The sequence below is a fragment of the Parus major genome, chromosome 13 (assembly GCF_001522545.3).
Source record: "Parus major isolate Abel chromosome 13, Parus_major1.1, whole genome shotgun sequence".
Classification (NCBI taxonomy): Eukaryota; Metazoa; Chordata; class Aves; order Passeriformes; family Paridae; genus Parus; species Parus major.
Genome location: NC_031782.1, coordinates 3,445,026 through 3,462,041, shown reverse-complemented (window position 1 = coordinate 3,462,041; position 17,016 = coordinate 3,445,026). Strand labels below are relative to the sequence as shown.

Sequence of the window (17,016 nt, the reverse complement as noted above, 5' to 3'; positions counted from 1 at the left end):
GTGCCCCCCCCACCACCTCCCAGCCCTTTTCTGCCTGAGCAGAGCTGGACAATCCACCCTTGTCCCTAGCGGGTCTGAAGTAGGTCAGGGAGGCTGGGCCAGGCCCCTGGGGAGGGAAGTGGGTGGCAGGGGGTGCAGAGGGCCCCAGGCACCCACCCCAGTGGCCACACCACAAGGTTGGTGCCCACCCCCTGTCCTGGTAGGACCCCAGTGCCCCCAGCCAAGGGGATGCAGGGCATTTCCCTAACCCCATTTTGGTCTCCTGAGGTTTGAGATCCCTCTGCATCCCCACAGTCTCCACACCCCTTCTAGGAGCTGGGATCCCACGGATGGAGGTTGGGGTGGCTGAATCCTGAGGGACAGCACCCAGTGTGGAGACCTGGGGACCTGGTTTTGGGGATTGAGCCTGGAGCAGAGCTGGGTGGGAGCTGTGGGATGAGCACAAGGAATACAGAAGACAGGAGAGGGATTTCTCACCCCTTAATTGCAGTTAATGATTGATGAACATGTTTACTGCAGGAGGCAAAGGTCTGGCAGTGTCAAAATTCGAGTTCAGAGGCAGCATCCCCAGGGACACAGCCACAGGTAAGGGATGTCGGCCCCTATCCCGGCCCCTACGGGCACCTTGCTCCATGGGTGGGGAGTAGGGGGTGTCTGTCACCTGTGGAGCTGCCCACAGGCCCTGGCACAGGGAGGGAGGCACCGTGGTTATGCCATGGGTTGCTCTTGGACTCCAAACACTGCTTGGGGAAGCCCTGTTGGGCACAAGCAATGGAGCCTCCAGCCATGCCCAGGACAGGCTCCTGGGGTTCCCCAGGCACACCTCCAGTTTCCTGTAGCTGGAGGTGAATCCTGTTCTCCCATGCCATGTCCTCAGGGAGCCCATGCCCAGGAGTGCAGTGTGGAGCCTGGTGTTTGCTCGCCAGAAGAGGGGACTGTCCCCATCAGGACCTCTCCTGCCCTGGTGGCTGCTCCCCAGGAGGGATTTGGGGCACAGGTCTCAGTCTCTCAGGTGTCTGTCCCCTGGTGTGTGCCCACAGGTATCCTGGCAGGATGGCATGGCACTCTTTGGTGCTGCTCCCCTTCCTCCTGGCAACAGGTAAAGATTCTTCTTGGCGTCTGGCATGGGTGGGTGGGAGGTGTTGGAGCTGCTTTCAACCCCCAATACTCTTTCTCAATTCCCTGGGGGAAGCTGCAAACCCAAAACTGCTGCCTACCCCACTGGAGAGCCAGGGCAGGGCCAGGCAGTAGGGAAAGCATGGGGGCGGAAGCTGGAAGAGAAGTGTGGTCTGGAGATGTGGGATGAGCACAAGGATGAGAGGGCTGGGGGTTCCCCTGCCTCCCATAGAGGCCCAAACCACGGCTGGGAGCTGGGGCTGGAGCTGAGGAGGTGCTGCCAGACGTGGGTGTGCCAGCAGAGCCCAGCACAGCGATGATGCTCAGCTCCTCTTCCCCTGTAGTTTCAGGCAACACAGTCCCCATCATCAACATGACCATCATCTATGTGCCTGAGGACCTGGAGCTGGGTGAGTAGGGTGGTCTCGAGAAGGGCCTGGGGTGTCAGAGGAGTAATCAGGGGGTTCTTGGGCAGGGGCTGACACAGCCTGTGCCCCCAGGCCAGTTTGCTTTCCAGCTGGAGGCTTATGACCTAGACAACGACCCTCTCACCTACCAAATCAGCGGGACAGACGCCTTCTACTTCTCTGTCGACCCCAAATCAGGCAGAGTGACACTGAAGAACTCTCTGGACCGTGAGGTGTGGGCAGAGGATGGGCTCAGATGTCCTGATGGGCTGGGGATATGGGGATGGAGGACAGAACCTGTGGGTCACTCCCTGGCCCCAAAACCCCGCTCCTGGAGGGAGAGTTGTCCCCACAGAGGTTGGGGCTCAGCCATCCAAGGATTGAGCTCCACCTTGGCCCTGACCAAGCCCTACCTTGTGTCCCCTCAGCTCCAGGCCAGGCTCACCATCACTGTCAGAGTGTCGGATGGTGTAAATAGTGAGGTGAGTGCTGGGACAAGGGCTGGGTGGCTGCAGGGGGAAGGGAGCCCCCATGGACAGGTCCATGGACAAGGCTCAGTGGGAAGGCAATTGGAAGCAGGTGGCTGGCTGGCTAGGGTGGGCGTGAGCTGCCAGAACTGCACCCAGCTCTGCTGGCCACCATCACCCACACACCCACCCTGTGCCCTCTCTGACACCTGGTAGATCTCCAAAAAAGTTACTGTCATCGTGGAGGACCGTAATGACAACGCCCCGGTCTTCCAACGCCTGCCCTATAATGCCATCGTCCCTGAGGTACCTTCCTGAGACCTCCCAGCCCCCAGGGGCAGCAGGGCCGGGGTGCTGGGTGGCTCCTGTGGCATGGGTGTGCCAGCAGTGGGACAACAACAGGCTGGGAGCTGTGTGACTCCACACCTGGGTGTGTGGTGACAGTGTGTCTGGGCGTGGGGTCATCGATGGTGCAGCCAGCACCTGGGAGCACTCTGTGCCCGGGCAATTCCCGATGGCAGCCTCTGTGTCACCCTGAGGCGCTGGAATGTGACTGGGACTCTGCCCTCGAAATGAGTTTCTGTTCAGGGTGTGCCCAAGCTACCTGTCAGCCCAGGACAGCGTGACGCTGGATCAAGGTGTAGATGGGGTGTGGGGCTAAGTCTGACCCCCATCCAGCAGCTCCAGGGTTGGGGTGTAGCTGCTGTTCCCAAGGGGCCCCAGGGAGGGTAGTGAGGGGGTCCGGCCTCTGCCTGGCCTGAGCAAGGACAGTAGCTTGTCACTGTATATCCCATGGCAATGGGCAGTACCTACAGTGCTGCAGGGCCAGAGCACCCCAGGGTGGGGCTGGCAGGATCCAGGCCCAGCATCACCCCCTGCTCTGCCACCTCCACCCCCCTGTGTGCCCAGAACACGAGTCTGCACAGCATCATCTACACCGTGTTTGCCAACGACAGCGACACTGGGAACGCCTCCAAAGTCAGCTACAGCATCAAGGAGGTGAGCACAGAGCATACCATACCCAAAACCACCCCTGGGCCACCCCTGTAGCGCTGAGGTGCTGGGGGACATGGCCAGGACAGACCCACATCTCCGGGGTGCAGGGAGGTTTTGGGTCACGACCCACTGGGCAATGGGTGCAAGGTGTTGAACAGTTTCAGGCCAAGAATGAGCCTGGTGGTATGGGGTCCACATGGGCCAAGCCTGGCAGAAGGATGGGGATTGAGTCCCCATCTCTGCTGGAACACCTCTGCTCCCTGCCTTGAGGATGATATCCCCTGCTCAGGTGATCCCAGACAACTTGAAGAATCTCCAGCTTTTCTACATCCTGCCCAATGGGAGTGTGGTGCTCAATGGTTCCCTGGACTATTCCAAGAACACTTTCTACCAGATCAAGATCCTTGCCCAGGTGGGGACCATCCAGGTTGGGGGTGCAGGGCTGCCAGGTATGGAGGCTGTGGGACTGACAGGTGCTCTGCTCCTCAGGATGGTGGAGGATGGCTGCACAACAAGTGGACTGTCCAGGAGAGCTTTACTTACCTGTCCCTGACCATTAAGGACATGCCTAACCTGAACCCACGGTTCCTCAATGCGCCCTACTCGGGCTCTGTGCCTGAGAACTGCGACCTGGTCAGGAGCCTGCCTTCCCCAGTGTCATGTCCCTGCCCCTGGCCCTCCCTGGGGGTTCTTATGCCCGGAAGTGTCTGGGCCACCAGACCTGTGGGCAGCTGGAGAGGGCATAGGTCCTGCCCTGATGGCCATGTCCCCACAGGACACCATTGTGCTGACCGTCACCGCCATGGACCAAGACACAGGGGTGAATGACGAAATCTTCTACATCATCAGCAGTGAGTGATGGGACAGAATGGGTCAGGCAGAGGATGACATGGTGGCAGGAGCAGGAGGGGTGGTCAGGCAGCAAACTGGAAACTGGTTCTGGCACGCAGGCTCTGCCAGCCTGACCTGCTGGCAGAGAGAGGGCCAGGCCTGCCTTTCCCAGTGGCTGCCACTGGTTCCTGCTGTCCCCTTGTCCTAGATGCCAGTGTTCCTTTTGTTATCAATGACACAACGGGCATCATCACTGTGAGTGAGCCCCTGGACCGTGAGCAGCTGCCAAGCGAGGAAGTGCTACTGAAAGTCACGGTGAGTAGGAGGTAGCAAGGGGAACACCTTCCTCTTCCTCTTCCTTGGCCCCTCCAACCTCCCCTCTCTTCCTGCCCAGGCACGTGAGAAGAACCTGGATATCCACGGCAAGGTGGCCAGCGCCAGCACCCTGGTGACAATCTTGGTGACTGATGTCAATGACAACAAGCCCCAGTTCTACAACTGCTCCCTGTCCAGCTGTGACTTCTCTGTCAGTGCTCAGAACAACTTCATGGGCAACATCATAGAGCACTCCTCCTCCAGACTGCCAGTGTCCAACCTCAACATTGTTGCCCGAGACCCAGATAAGGTAGGAGCCTGTCCGTGGTGCTGGGTTGCAGTGTTGTTGTCTGTCCTGGCTGCAGCACTCACCCTCGCTCTTGTCTCTCCCTGGCAGGGCATCAACAGCAGTTTTGAGCTGAGCCTGCAGGGTCCGAATGCCAATGCCTTCACTGTGTTCCCCACAACCATTGTGGGCACAGGGGAAGTCCAGATCCTGGTGCAAAACTCATCCTTAGTGGACTACGAGATAAGCCATGTCATGGTGGTGCAGGTGGGACTTGTAGGGCTGGGCTGCTCTGTGGAGGCAGTTCCTGCTCCCTGCAAGCATTGGGACACAGTGGGGACACAACCCTCCTCTTGCAGAGCTCAAGAGCTAAAGCAGAGCAGGGCTCTGCTCTGGCAGTTTGTTTGGTGCAGGGGAGCTGGAGTGTAACAGCCCCTAATGTTTGGGGACTCGTGTGAGACACAGTCCCTTTTCAATCCTGCAGATCATTGCCAATGACACAGGGAACCCTACAGACTGCTGCTCCACAGCCACTGTGACCATCAACCTCATCGACAGCAATGACCACATCCCTGAGTTCCCCCAGAGCACCTACTACCTGAATGTGACAGAGAACAGCCCCGATGGCACCATTGTCTCCCCAAACATCACGGTCAGGCACTGAGCAGGGATTGGGCACACCTACTGTCCCCAGGCAGGGCACTGGGCACACCTAACACTTCTAGTGCAGCTTGTGCTGAGGGCACTGATCTCTCTGTCCACACAGGAAGGACTCAGGGCCAGTGGGTACTCAAGGGTGGGACCCTTTGCCTATGAGGGGCACATTTTTGGGATGCTCACTGCCAACAGCCACTGCCCCAAACTCATCACTGCTCTGAGGGCTGAAACAGATTGACCAGATGGTTCATTCTGTCTTTCAGGCCTATGATCCAGACAGCGGCATCCTGGGCCAGATCACCTACCAGCTGCTCCCAGAGACCATGTAAGTAAGGGTGGAGCCAGCCACGACCAATGCATCATCCTGGAGAGTGGGCTCCAGGCCTGAAGGCTCCGTGTCTGCCACAGCTGTAAAATCTTCACGGTGAACGCCACAACCGGGGCACTGCTGGTGTACAACGGGAGCTTGCTGGACAGGGAGACTCGCTCCATCTACTACGCCAACCTCCAGGCCAAGGATGGGGGCAACCTGGTGGGAACTACGGTGCTGGAGATCACCGTGCTGGACGCCAATGACATGGCACCCATCCCCATTGGCTCCTACTACATCTCAGTGGATGAGGGGCAGAATGTTAGTACCAAGATCGAGGTAGGTACCAACAGAGGTGGGGGGTTTGCAGGGATGTCAGAGGGGAGGGACTGACAGTCCCCAAGATGCCCAACAGACCTGTTCCAAACACTGACCTTTTCAGGCCATCGACAATGACGAGCCTGGAAGCTGCAACAGCAAATTGGGCTACGAGATCTTGACAGGACTGTTCAGCAACAACTTTACCATCAATGCAGTCACAGGTGAGATGTTTAGCAAGGAGCCGCTGGACCGTGAGGCCTTGGAAGATGAGCGTGGACAGATGGTGGTGATAGTGATGGTGTATGACCACGGCGAGCCACGGCTGAGCAGCACGGTGGACGTCACCATCACCGTGGGGGTGAGCCCTGGGCACAAGCAGGGACATGCTGGGGCAGGCTGGGGCTTGGAACTGGGATGGATGGGCAGGGCAGAGATGTGGAATCCCTGGCTGTGGCAGAGGTGCTGTGTCTCCAGGCTTTCTGTGGGGGCAGAGTGAATAGTTGATGCAGGGAGGCAGGAGAGGGCTTGTGTAGCTCCTGCCTGTGGGCAGGCAGGTGCCCACACTCCTGTCCCCAGCTGTCTGTGGGGAATCCTGTTTCCTGGAAGGGCTACAGCCATGGGCTTTGTCTCCTGCAGGACCTGAATGACAACATTCCCATGTTCCTCAACCACTCCTATGAGTTCTCAGTCTTTGAAGAATCTCCAGGTAGAAATTGCATGGCCAAACTTGTGGGACCAGCCATGGCCCTGAGTCAGTGCCCACTGCCCACTCAGTGTCTTTCTCCAGCTGCAGAATCCTTCGTGGGTGAGGTGGAGGCCACAGATGCCGACCGGACAGAGATCAATTCCCGCATTTCATTCCAACTTCAAAGAGGCGGTGGCTCCAGCAACTTCTTAATCCGCTCATCCCGCCAGGGGCCAGGGAACTACAGTGGGAAGCTGTCCGTAGACCCTCTCATGCCCCTGGACTATGACACACTGCAGCAGAAGTTCTTCACCCTGACAGTGCTGGCAGAGAACACGGCTGCAGACAACGCAGGGGACACGGCCAACGTCTCAGTGACAGTCCACATCCTAGATGTCAATGACGAGTCCCCCACCATCCTGCCAGACTCACTGCGGGATGTGTCAGTGGCTGAGAACGGGACACAGCAGGGTCTGATCCGCACGCTCAACGCCTTCGACCCTGACACCAACCACTCGCTGGTCTTCGAGGAGCTGGCGGTCGCCTGCTTCAAGGGGGACAGCAGTGCTGAGGACGTGTGCTGGGACTGGTTGATGCTGGCACCCAACGGCTCAGTGCTGGTGAACAGCTCGGACATCGACTACGAGGTGTGTGACACGGTCCTGCTCACACTGCGGGTGGAGGACCTGTACACTGAGAAGGGAAACCGCTACAGCCAGAACGGTACGGCCCCCACTGCCCCCTCCTTCCACCACCCCTGGGCATGGCAGGTGCTGGGCTCTCCCACGTCCCACAAGAAGCTGTGGGCAGCAGGGTGGGAGCTGGGTGGTTTGGCTATGGAGGGAGGGTGTCCCCAGCTCTTTTGATCTAAGCCTTTTGGGAGGACAGGGCTCCCACAGGAAGCAGAGGATGATGCTGCAGGGCTGCTCTGTTGGTGATCAGAGCTCTGCTTTTGGGACATTTGCAGAAACCCTGAGGATCATCATTATTGATGTGAATGATAACGCGCCAGTCTTCGAGGCCATCTCAGAGACTTTTGGTGAGCAGTCGGGGTTGGCACATCACATGGGCTCCTCGCTGCACCCACACGTGCCCTGCCACATTCGCCAGCAGCGAGGATCTTCCCCAAGCCCCAAGCAGGGCTGAGCAGTGCAGGGCCCAGGCTGGGGTTACTCAGTGCTTTCCATGAAGGCTGTGGGGCCAAGGGCAGCAATGGGTGCTTAGAACCCTAGGGCTGTGTGGGTGTGGGGTCTGCAGAAAGTCTGGCTGCTCACCAGCATGACTGCACTCTCCATCTGTCTGTTCCTGGCAGTGGTTGTCCCCGAAATCTCTGTAACGGGCCTGCAAGTGGCTACTGTGAAGGTGAGGAGCTGCCTGCCTGTATCTGTCAGTCTGTGGAGCCTTGTTCACTTGTCCCCGCTGTGGGCAGGCAGGGGCCATTCCCTCCCATGCTCCTGCAATGCTCTGTCCCTGCAGGCCACAGATGTTGACTCAGGGATGGGGGGAAACATCACCTTCTCCATCATCAGTGTGGTGCTTGTGGAGGACACCGGGGTCACTCGGCCCTTTGGGAACCTCTTCATGATATCGACAACGTTGGACAAGGGCACCTACATCGGGAGGATCCTGTGAGGCCATGGGGCTGGGCTGGGGTGGGGGGATGCAGCTCCGCTCCTGCCTGCTGCAGGGCCAGCACGGGCTGCAAAGGGGACAAAGCCTTTCTGGAGTCCTGCCTGGGCATGCAGGTAGGATGGAGCTTGAGGGATGGCAGGGGACATCCTGTGCAGCGCAGTGGGATCGCTGATGTCCCTGTTCTCACAGGGTGTCCAGCAACCTTGATGAATCGCTGAAGGGGCAGTACAAGGTGACAGTGGAGGCTAAGGATGGTGAGGAACCAGTGCACAGAGTACAGACCGTGCTGAATGTGAGTGTCACCCCCAACCCCTGTCCCAGGATGCCACAAGCCCGGCCCAGCTCCACTCAGCCCTGCTCCCCACACACAGATCTTCACAGTGGATCAGAGCTACCGTGTTCGGCTCCAGTTCCTGTCAACGGTGGAAGAAGTCCAGAGTAACTCCGAAAATATTAAATTGTAAGGGGTGCTGGGCTGGGGGGGCACAGCTGGACCCACCAGCTGTGTCTCTCAGCTTCATGGACTGGGGTGGGCCAGGCTGGTCCTAACCAGAGGAGGGGGCTTCAGGGGATCCATCTGCTTTCTGTGCCCTTGAGCAGAACAGCAGGATGTCCAGCCCAGCTTCCGCCCTCTCTCTTGTTCCTAGGGCCCTGACCACCGTGACCAAGGCAGCAGTCTACGTGGTGGCCATCCGAAGCGTGGAGGACACTCGTGACTCCCAGTGAGTGGTGGTGGGGAAGGGGACATGGTGGTGGCATCAGGAGTGTCATCCTGGAGCAGGGCACCATGCCCTGCACCCCAGCACCACACTCCCCCCATCTCTCTGATTCTGCAGCATGAATGGCAAGTCAGTGATGGAGGCCTACTTTGTGTACAGCAATGGCACTGCCCTGGACGTCAATGACCTGAGCACGTGAGTGCTGGGGCTGTGCACGGGCACTGCCACGTGCTGGAACCAGCCCAGCTGCTCACACCTCCGCTTTCCTTGGCAGACTCATACAGTCCGATCCGCTGGGCTTGGCTGAGCTGGTGAAACTGGGCCTGGCTGTCATTGTGAGTGGGGCCAGGCAAGGGGCACAGGGAGAGGGCAACAACTCCTTTGGGGCTGGCTGGGGAGTTCCACTGGCTGGAACAGTGCCCTCACCCGTGATCTGTGCCAGGGCCCCGGGGATGTGACAAAGCCCACCAAGGAGATAGAGCTGATTGGCATTATCGCAGGATTGGCAGCATTCCTGCTCATCTTCATACTCGTCATGACCCTGGTTTTGGTACTCACCACCAGGAGGTACCTCACTGCCTGCACCCCCTCCTATCATCCCCCACCACCCTCATCCTCACCAGCACCCCTAGACCCATCCCTGTCCTCCAACCTGCTTCTGCCCACCCCATCCCACAGCCCAGCTCCTCCCTGCCCCTCTCACCCACCCCATCCCTGGGCTTTGCAGCTACAAGAGGAAGCTGAGTGCCATGAAGGCTCTGAAGGTGGCCACAACATTCAACCCTGTCACAGCACAGCACGGAGCTGGCATCCCTGGGACCAACCAGTACAACGCTGAGGGGTGAGTGGGGAGCTCCCTGCAGCAGGTGGGGACAAACCAGGCTTGTCCCCATGTCCAGGGGCTGCAGTGCCCCAAGGAGCAGCTCTTACTTGCCACCCATCCCTGACCAGGGCCAACCCCATGCTGAACCACCCGCTCGATCCCTCCCACGATCTGGGCTTCCACGAGGACTCCATCTCTGTGACCAGGTGAGCTCTGTGGGCAAGTCCCAAAGGCCACAGGCTGTCACCTCATACCTCGCTTCTCCAGTGCCTGGGTCCTTTTTTACCTCCCACCCTCCATTCTCCACAGCATGAATTCCCTGGATGAAAATACAGTAAATGCACCAGCAGATGACAACTTTGAGGTCGAAGTAAGTGTGCCAAGAGCTGCCAGTGCTCAGCAGCTGGGAATCCTGACAGAGCACCCTGCATCCTCTTCTCTCTGCTGTGGTCCCCAGGGCCTTACGGACCCCTTGTGTCCTTTACTCTGCACCCCTCAACAGCCCTCAGCTCCAGGGAAGGATGGGTGTCCCTGTCCTTACATGTCTGTCCCCATCCCTTCTGACCACTTTCTCCTCCTGCAGCAGGTCAAAATGCGGCCAACAGACCCCACCGACAAGGAGGTGCTGGTGGCTGCCCTGGACCTGAAGGAGCCCACCAAAATAGCGTACCTCAACACCACCTTCACCACCACGGACTTGTGAGCGGGCTCACGGAGTGCACTGGGGCCAGAGCAGGACTCGGGCAGCTGCTTCGGTGTTGATATGTTCAGTGTCTGGCAATAAAACTGTTCCACGGGGGTCACGGTGTCCTGTTGCTATCAGCCCATCTGCCTGGGGGGCTCAGTCAGCTTGGAGTCATCTCTCCCAGCATGAAGTGCTGGTTTTGGATCAGCTGGTACCAGAGGGGAGGTGCCACTGTGGGGCTCAGTCTGGCTTCTTGTCCCCAGGACCCTCTCGGCCCCGGGGGAGGGAGGTGCAGGCAGCCCCGAGAAGAGGTTTGTGCAAGGTTTTATTACCCAACATCCACACTGACAGATTGATCCTCCCGCCCCTTCCTCCCCCCACCCCACCCCCAAAAGAAATGAAAAGGAAAAAAAGAAGAAAATAAGGTGATGAAGCTGCAGCGCTGGTGTGCCACAGCTTGGCAGTGCGGGGCTGGAGGTGAGCACAGCCTGGGGCAAGGTGGCAAGAGGATGCCCCACGGCTCCTGGTCTTTCTGGCATGGCCGTGGCACCGGTCCCACAGCCCAAGGCACTGAGCACAGCCAGGTCCCAGCGAGTGCCACGGCACAGAGTGGGCACTTGCCACAGCCCTGGCTGCCAGCTGGCACTTCAGCAAGCCCTTTGCAGCCCCACAGGGACAAAACAAGCCCAGGATGTACAGCGTGGGTTTAGGTGGGCAAGACTTCACCCTTAATGAGGGAAAACGGCTGCAGTGGTGACTCGGGCACCTTGAGCCCTCCTGTACTTCTGTCCAGAGGGGATGGTGCAGCTCTCCAAGCACCCCTTGTTTGCAGCCTCCTACCCATCAGATGCTGGACACAGGCCTGGGCCCCCCTTGCTGTGGCACTGTGGGGATGGTCCTCTGTATGGGGCCAGGCTGGGGGGACCAGGATCCACATCTTGGCAGGACACTGAGGTGCTGCCAGCCACACAGATGTGGGCCTGACCACAGGGATATTCACCCCCCTGCAGAATGACCCTTCACTCCCAATGCTCTTCAGCCTAGCAGAGCACAGGCAACGTAGGAACAGTGTTTGAAAAAATGGTCTCAGCCCCATAGGCCACCGTGGGGAGGAGGTGGCTCCAGGCAGGACAGACATGGCTGAAAATGTCTCTTAAAAAGCTCCAAAAATGCAAACACAGTTCAATAAAAGCTCCCCTTCCCCCCACCCTGTAAAACCCCAGCTGTAAAAAGTGGCAGCGTTTTGCAGTTGTCACGTCCCCAGCTGCCATTGGAGAGGAGAAGCCAGCAGGACATGTGCCCATGTCCACAGCACAGGGGCCTTTCCAGCACCACTGGAGCAGCTGGACAGGCCTGGAAGCAGGGCAGGCTTCATGCCCATCACCAGCTGTGGCAAGGATGTACTGCCTCCAGGCAGGTCGAGCTGGGGGCTATGAGGACAAGATTCCACAAGCACCTCCAGCCAGGGATGAGCAGCTCTCCATCACACACGTGGTTGGCCCCTCTCTCTCATTTGAGATCTGTCATGGTGTCCTGTGTGGCCACATCTTCCCAGATCCAGGGCACCCACAATGGGCAGAGAGGACAGGGCAGTTGGGGGATTGGTGCCTGCTGTGGGCAGCTGTGGGGACCCACGCATGCACAGCCACGGGCTTGTTGGAGTGTGGCCAAGCCCTGGACAGGCAAAGCAAAGGCAGGGTGATGCACCAGTGTCTCTCCAGCACGGGAAGTGATGTTGCTCCTTGGGGTGCCAGAGTTCAGGGCAGGCAGCAACACCCACCCTGAGCCATCTTCAGACCTGTGCCACGGGCAGGAGACGCACAGGAGCAGCTGCCTCCATCTGGAAGGAGCTATGTGCTTCCCCTTGCTGAAAAAAGCCACCAAGCACAGAGACAGGACCAGTCTCATGTCCCAGGGCACCTCCATGGGGCTACACTCACGGGGGAACCTCAGGCTGACAGGAAGGACCCCAGCAAAGGAGACACCTCGTCCCAGTGTGCAGTGCTCCATCACCACCACAGCCCTGCACACTGGCACCGGGTGTCTCAGGACGCCAGGGCAGGGACCCATCCCCACTTTCTCTGCGAAGCCCCGAGGCACCCCCACCCTGCCAGCACAGGCAACAACTCACTCCATGGCAGGACCGGCACGGGAGCAGCACCGGGGCCGCCGGACGTTCTGCAGCAGAGCCCGAAAGACGCTGGGCTGCCTCTTGGCCTCGCCTTTGCGGGGCCCTCCCTTGACGGAGCCTGTGCGGGTGGTCTGCGGGGTCACCACCACCTGCCGCCCGTGTTCCTCAATCTGCTTCTCCAGGTGCTTTTGGATGGCCATGCCCAGGACCTCCACCTCCATGGAGGCCCCATACACCTCCCACGTCATCCCCTTCTCATCCCAGCTCACCTCCCGGATGGGCTCCGGAGGCTCCTCCTCCACCACCTCCGGCACCGTCCCCTTCACCTGCACCTCAGGATACGAGGTCTGCGGGGACTTGGCCACTGGTGTCATCGGCCCAGTGGCCACTGAGCGGGTCTCCACAGGCATGGACACCTGCATCTCCGCGTCCTTCTTGCAGGGCTCGAGGCGTGGGGCTGCAGAGGCCGTCTCTCTCTTGGGGAAGGTGAAGGCAGCAGCCCCACACGGGGGGCTCATGGGGCTTAAGGCCACCGACACCAGGGACACACGGCTGTCCACTTGTGTCCCCGTGTCTTGTGTCCCAGCGTCCTGGAGTGGGCTCACTTCAAAGGAGTAGGATTCACAGAGCTGCTTGGCTGTTTGGGGCTGCTGGCTGCTCCCAGCACTCACATCCCGGGCTGAGCTCCCCTTGGCTTTGCCCTGGCCCACAGCAGTGGAGCTTGGTCCTGCCTCACTTCGGCCCCCAGTCCCCACATTGCTGGTGCTGGGGGGATCAGCTGTGCCTCCCTGGGGGTTTTTGGGAGCTTCACTGCTCTTTGTCTGAGGAGCAGCACCCAGGGATGTGCCTTTGCTGTCCTGGGGCTGCTCCTGGCTTGGAAGCTCAATTGTCCCGATGCTTGCAGTGGGCTCCACAAATGCCGCATGTTTGGCAAGAGCTGGTGTGTTCCCCAGGTCCTTGCTGGTTGCCTGGAGGCAGGGATCAGGCACAGGGGAAGTGGGGGCTGCATCCTCCTTTTGGGTGTTGGGGACCCCCATCCCTGTGGGACCACAGGCAGGGGCAGCACCACTTGGTCCTCCGCAGCTCCCTGTTGCTACTGCCACACTCTGCTCTGTGCTGGTGTCCTGGAGAAGTGTGCCAGGAGATGGTCCTGCTGGTGATGGCACCTTCTTCTCTGTCACTGAGCTGGCCTTGGTGCCCTGAGACTCTGCCTCAGGCACAGAGCAGGTCCTCAAGGAACGGGCTCCCGCAGCACAGCCGGAGCCGGGCACGCACTCGCCTGCCACTGGGCAGCCAGGGGAGCTGGCACTGGGCTCACAGGCGTCCTCAGCCCCGGCCTGGAGGCTCAGCACCTGCAGCCCCTCGGGCTCCTTAGCGCTGCCCATGCCCAGGAAAGGCTTCTCCCATGCTAGTCCCGCCACGGGTCTGCAAGAGAGAGGATGAGGCAGTGAGAAGCAAGCAGCACATGGACCCCCAGTATACCTCAGCTGCCGATTGTTTTTCTCTGTGCCACCCATGACAACAGGTTGGGTGGCCACCTGGAGCACTCTCTGTGCCTGGCACAGCCCGTGTGGTGGCACACGGTGCCCAGGCACATGGGAAGGGAGGAACAGTGTCAGCTGCCTACCGTAAAAGTCAGCCTTCTCCCGGGGTAGCAGGACCGGGAGCGTGATCCAGGCGCTGCTGTGGCTGGTGGAGCGGGGAACACAGTGCAGGCACCCCTGCAAAAAGAGTGTTAGATGGAAAATCATCCTGGGCACCAGGCTGAGAACCGGAGGCTCGGCAGACCCCTCCTATCAGTGGGAAGCTGGGTGCAGTGAGGGGTGAGAGCAAGCTGGGCCTGGGGTCCAAGGGAGGCTGCAGAAAAGGGCAGGAATACGGGGCAGCCCAAGCCCTTCCCTCTCCACATGAGGGAAACACGTTCCAGTGCCACCCAGCTGTCCCCAAACCCTTCCCAGCCCTGTGGGGCAGAAGCAGGGCAGGAAGCCCCAAACACTCCGGGAGCCCCCCAGCTCTGGCAGTGCCAGGGAATCCCTGCAGAGCCGGGAGCACATGGGTCTGGCAGGTTTGGGGCACTCCGCGCCTCCAGACACGGTCACTCGTGGGTCCCGAAAAGGGCAGAGCCGAACGGACACAGCGAGCGAGTTTCCTCCCAAGAGAGGCGACAGGAGCGGGGACCAGGCGGTCACCGACGTCCCCCAGCAGTGCTGAGCCCGGCGGCGATGATCCCCGCCCCGTCTGTAGGTTCCCACACAGCACCCCGATCCCCGGAGGGCCGCTCCGCCCCGCACCCCGACCTGCCCCGACAGCATCGCGATCCCGCGGGGCTGTGGCGCCGTGCCCGGTCCTGATGCTCAGAGAAGGAGCTGCGAGCCCCGGCACACGCGTGTGCACACGCACGGGCACGCACACGCCAGCACATGGCCACGGGCACACCCGCACGCACGGACACGCGTGTGCACGGCCCGGCCCCGCTTTCCCCGCCGAGCCCCGGACAAAGCCGCTCCCGCGGAACCTGGGAAAGCCGACCTGCCCCCGCCGCCCGTCCCGGGGCTGCAGCCCACCCCCCCCAACCCCCCCGGGGGTGCCGGTACGGGGCGGGCGACGGCGGCGGCCGGTCCGGTCCCGCCACGTGCGCCCCGGGGCCGCCGGTACCTGCGGCGGATCCTCCCGCCCGGTCCCGTCCTGTCCCGTCCCGTCCGGTCCCGTCCCGCACGGCTCGGCTCGGCGCGGCGGCGGCAGCGGCGGCGAGCATGCGTGGGGCGGCGGCAGCGGGGGCGGTACCGTGCCCCGGGCCGCTCCCCCCGGCTGCCTCCCGCCCCGGCACCCCCAGCAGCAGTGGGGAGGCGAGGGAGAGCCGGCTGCCGCGCGGGGAGTGGGGGTCCCGGCGCACCGCATGTCCCCCGGTGTCATCGTTTGTCACCACAACGGGCTGCCCTGGGAGGTCCCCATGGTCCCACAGCCCCCCGGTACCCGGAGCATCACCACCCCGCGTGCCTCAGGAGCGAGCATCCCGGCACTCCCCGATGCACTCGGGCACAGCAGGACGCGCAGCCGGGACCGGTAGAGTCAGGGGATCCCAAACCTTAGCGTAGGTCCCTTGGGTGGGGGAGACGGCAACACACAGCCCAGTCCCCCTCCTACCTGGTGATGGAGACGGCCGCTTCCCTCCCAGGCATTACCGGGGACGGGGCTGCACCCCGGTCAGCCCGAAGGACCGGGACAACATGCCAGCGTGGCGGGATGGAGATGGGCTCCCGAGTACCCCTCGCCCGAGGGTGGGGGAGGACGGGGAGGGAAGAACGGCCCCGTCTAGCTCCCGGCAGCGCTTGCCTCTGCTCCCGGGCTCAGGCTTTGTCTAACTCCTTCCCACGCACTCCCGCTCGCGCTGCTGGGGGGAAGGCGGCCTGCTCGCCTCACCTGCATCCCTGGATCCCCCCCAAAAACCTCCAGCATACCCCCCAGACTTCCCACTGCCCCTCATCACCCTAAGGGACCAGGGTCCCCTCCCTTACCCAGAGATGTCAGCACAGAGACAGGAGGTATAGATCTATAGGGTCCAGAGGGGTGGGTGCTAAGGTTAGACAGGGTTCCCCATCTTGGAGATAACGTTAGCACCGGTCCCCCAGCCCTATAGATCTATAGGGTAAGGCTGGTTCCATGGGAGCTGGCACACCTGGTTGCTTGGAGACAAGGGAGGTTGGAAATGCTTCTTTCAGTAAACAGCCAGCCTGGAACAAAACCCCGAAGGCTAAAAATAGGGAGGCAGGATATGGAAATGAAATAAAAATCCTTGCCCCCCTCCCTCTCTGGGGCAGAGTAAGGCACCCCGATGTCACCAAGGGGCACTCCAATGAATGGTTGGAGAGGCTGGAGTGGGGGTGTATCCCTGCACCCACCCATCAATGTGTCCCCTCCTCAAGGTGTTTGTCCCCACACTTGCTCCTGCGTGCTGCTCCCAGTCCTGCAGCATTGACTGGACCCCATTGCATGCCTGCAGCGGGGGGGGAACTAACTCCCTGTGAGGCACAGGTGTGGGGTTACATCCTACGGTGCCCTCTCTGGGATCAGACTCGGTCCCCGGCACATCCTCTTTCGGGTCCAAGGGACGTCATGGACTGGGGCAAGTCCCGGCAGTGGAGGAGACAAACGCCCCTCTGCCTTTGGCTGGGACTTCACCGCAGGCAGGAGCCTGCGGGGTCACATCCTGCTGCCATTTGTTTCCACCTGCCTCTCTAAGCTCCGCCAGCAGCGTCTCACCCCGTCCCCATCGGCATCTTGCCACCAGCGTGTCCGCGTCCCACCAGAGTTGCCTGGTGTTCGTGGGGGGGGCGGGGATGGGATCATGGCGAGCATCTTCCCCTCCCCGCAGGCAGCCTTCATCCCGGGCTGGCTGCCTTCTCCTCCTCCTCTCCCCGCCCGGGCACCTCAGGGCTGGCAGGAGAACAATAGCGAGGAGGATGAGTAAGATGGTCCCCATTGCCTTGGCAACGCACTCCCGCGCTGCCGGCTCGGGAGGAGCCAGGCAGCTGCCTGAAAAGCGCGTTCTCCCTCGGCGGAGGGGGTGCTGGCGCAGGTAGCTCGGCACCCCCTCCCTGGGCGCCGTGGCCCACCTCCCACGCCGCACGGGCAGCG

General features: G+C 60.9%; 2 protein-coding genes across 3 annotated transcripts; one reads left to right on the top strand and one right to left on the bottom strand.

The window, feature by feature from the left end:
- Positions 1 to 461: 461 nt before the first annotated feature.
- CDHR2 (cadherin related family member 2) lies at positions 462 to 10,364 on the top strand. Its single transcript, XM_033517762.1, has 32 exons — positions 462 to 585; positions 1,041 to 1,099; positions 1,461 to 1,526; positions 1,617 to 1,756; positions 1,952 to 2,005; positions 2,207 to 2,296; positions 2,900 to 2,989; positions 3,276 to 3,398; positions 3,476 to 3,619; positions 3,762 to 3,837; positions 4,026 to 4,132; positions 4,212 to 4,442; positions 4,530 to 4,685; positions 4,903 to 5,070; positions 5,339 to 5,400; positions 5,484 to 5,724; positions 5,828 to 6,064; positions 6,343 to 6,412; positions 6,494 to 7,114; positions 7,359 to 7,430; positions 7,704 to 7,753; positions 7,868 to 8,019; positions 8,213 to 8,315; positions 8,395 to 8,483; positions 8,671 to 8,745; positions 8,860 to 8,937; positions 9,017 to 9,077; positions 9,185 to 9,309; positions 9,470 to 9,583; positions 9,694 to 9,771; positions 9,875 to 9,935; positions 10,149 to 10,364. Exons 1-32 carry the CDS (start codon positions 494 to 496, stop codon positions 10,266 to 10,268), a joined length of 4,005 nt encoding a protein of 1,334 aa, XP_033373653.1. The 5' UTR covers positions 462 to 493; the 3' UTR covers positions 10,269 to 10,364.
- Positions 10,365 to 10,558: 194 nt separating this feature from the next.
- On the bottom strand, positions 10,559 to 15,719 carry GPRIN1 (G protein regulated inducer of neurite outgrowth 1). 2 transcript variants are annotated; one of them, XM_015642104.1, is made up of 3 exons: positions 15,526 to 15,719; positions 14,009 to 14,102; positions 10,559 to 13,806 (listed from the first exon to the last, which is right to left on the bottom strand). In XM_015642104.1, exon 3 carries the CDS (start codon positions 13,764 to 13,766, stop codon positions 12,378 to 12,380), a length of 1,389 nt encoding a protein of 462 aa, XP_015497590.1. In that variant the 5' UTR covers positions 13,767 to 13,806; positions 14,009 to 14,102; positions 15,526 to 15,719; the 3' UTR covers positions 10,559 to 12,377. The 2 variants fall into 2 exon arrangements, with proteins under 2 accessions (XP_015497590.1, XP_015497591.1); XM_015642105.1 differs by lacking the exon at positions 15,526 to 15,719 and adding an exon at positions 15,037 to 15,087.
- Between the last annotated feature and the right edge of the window lie 1,297 nt (positions 15,720 to 17,016).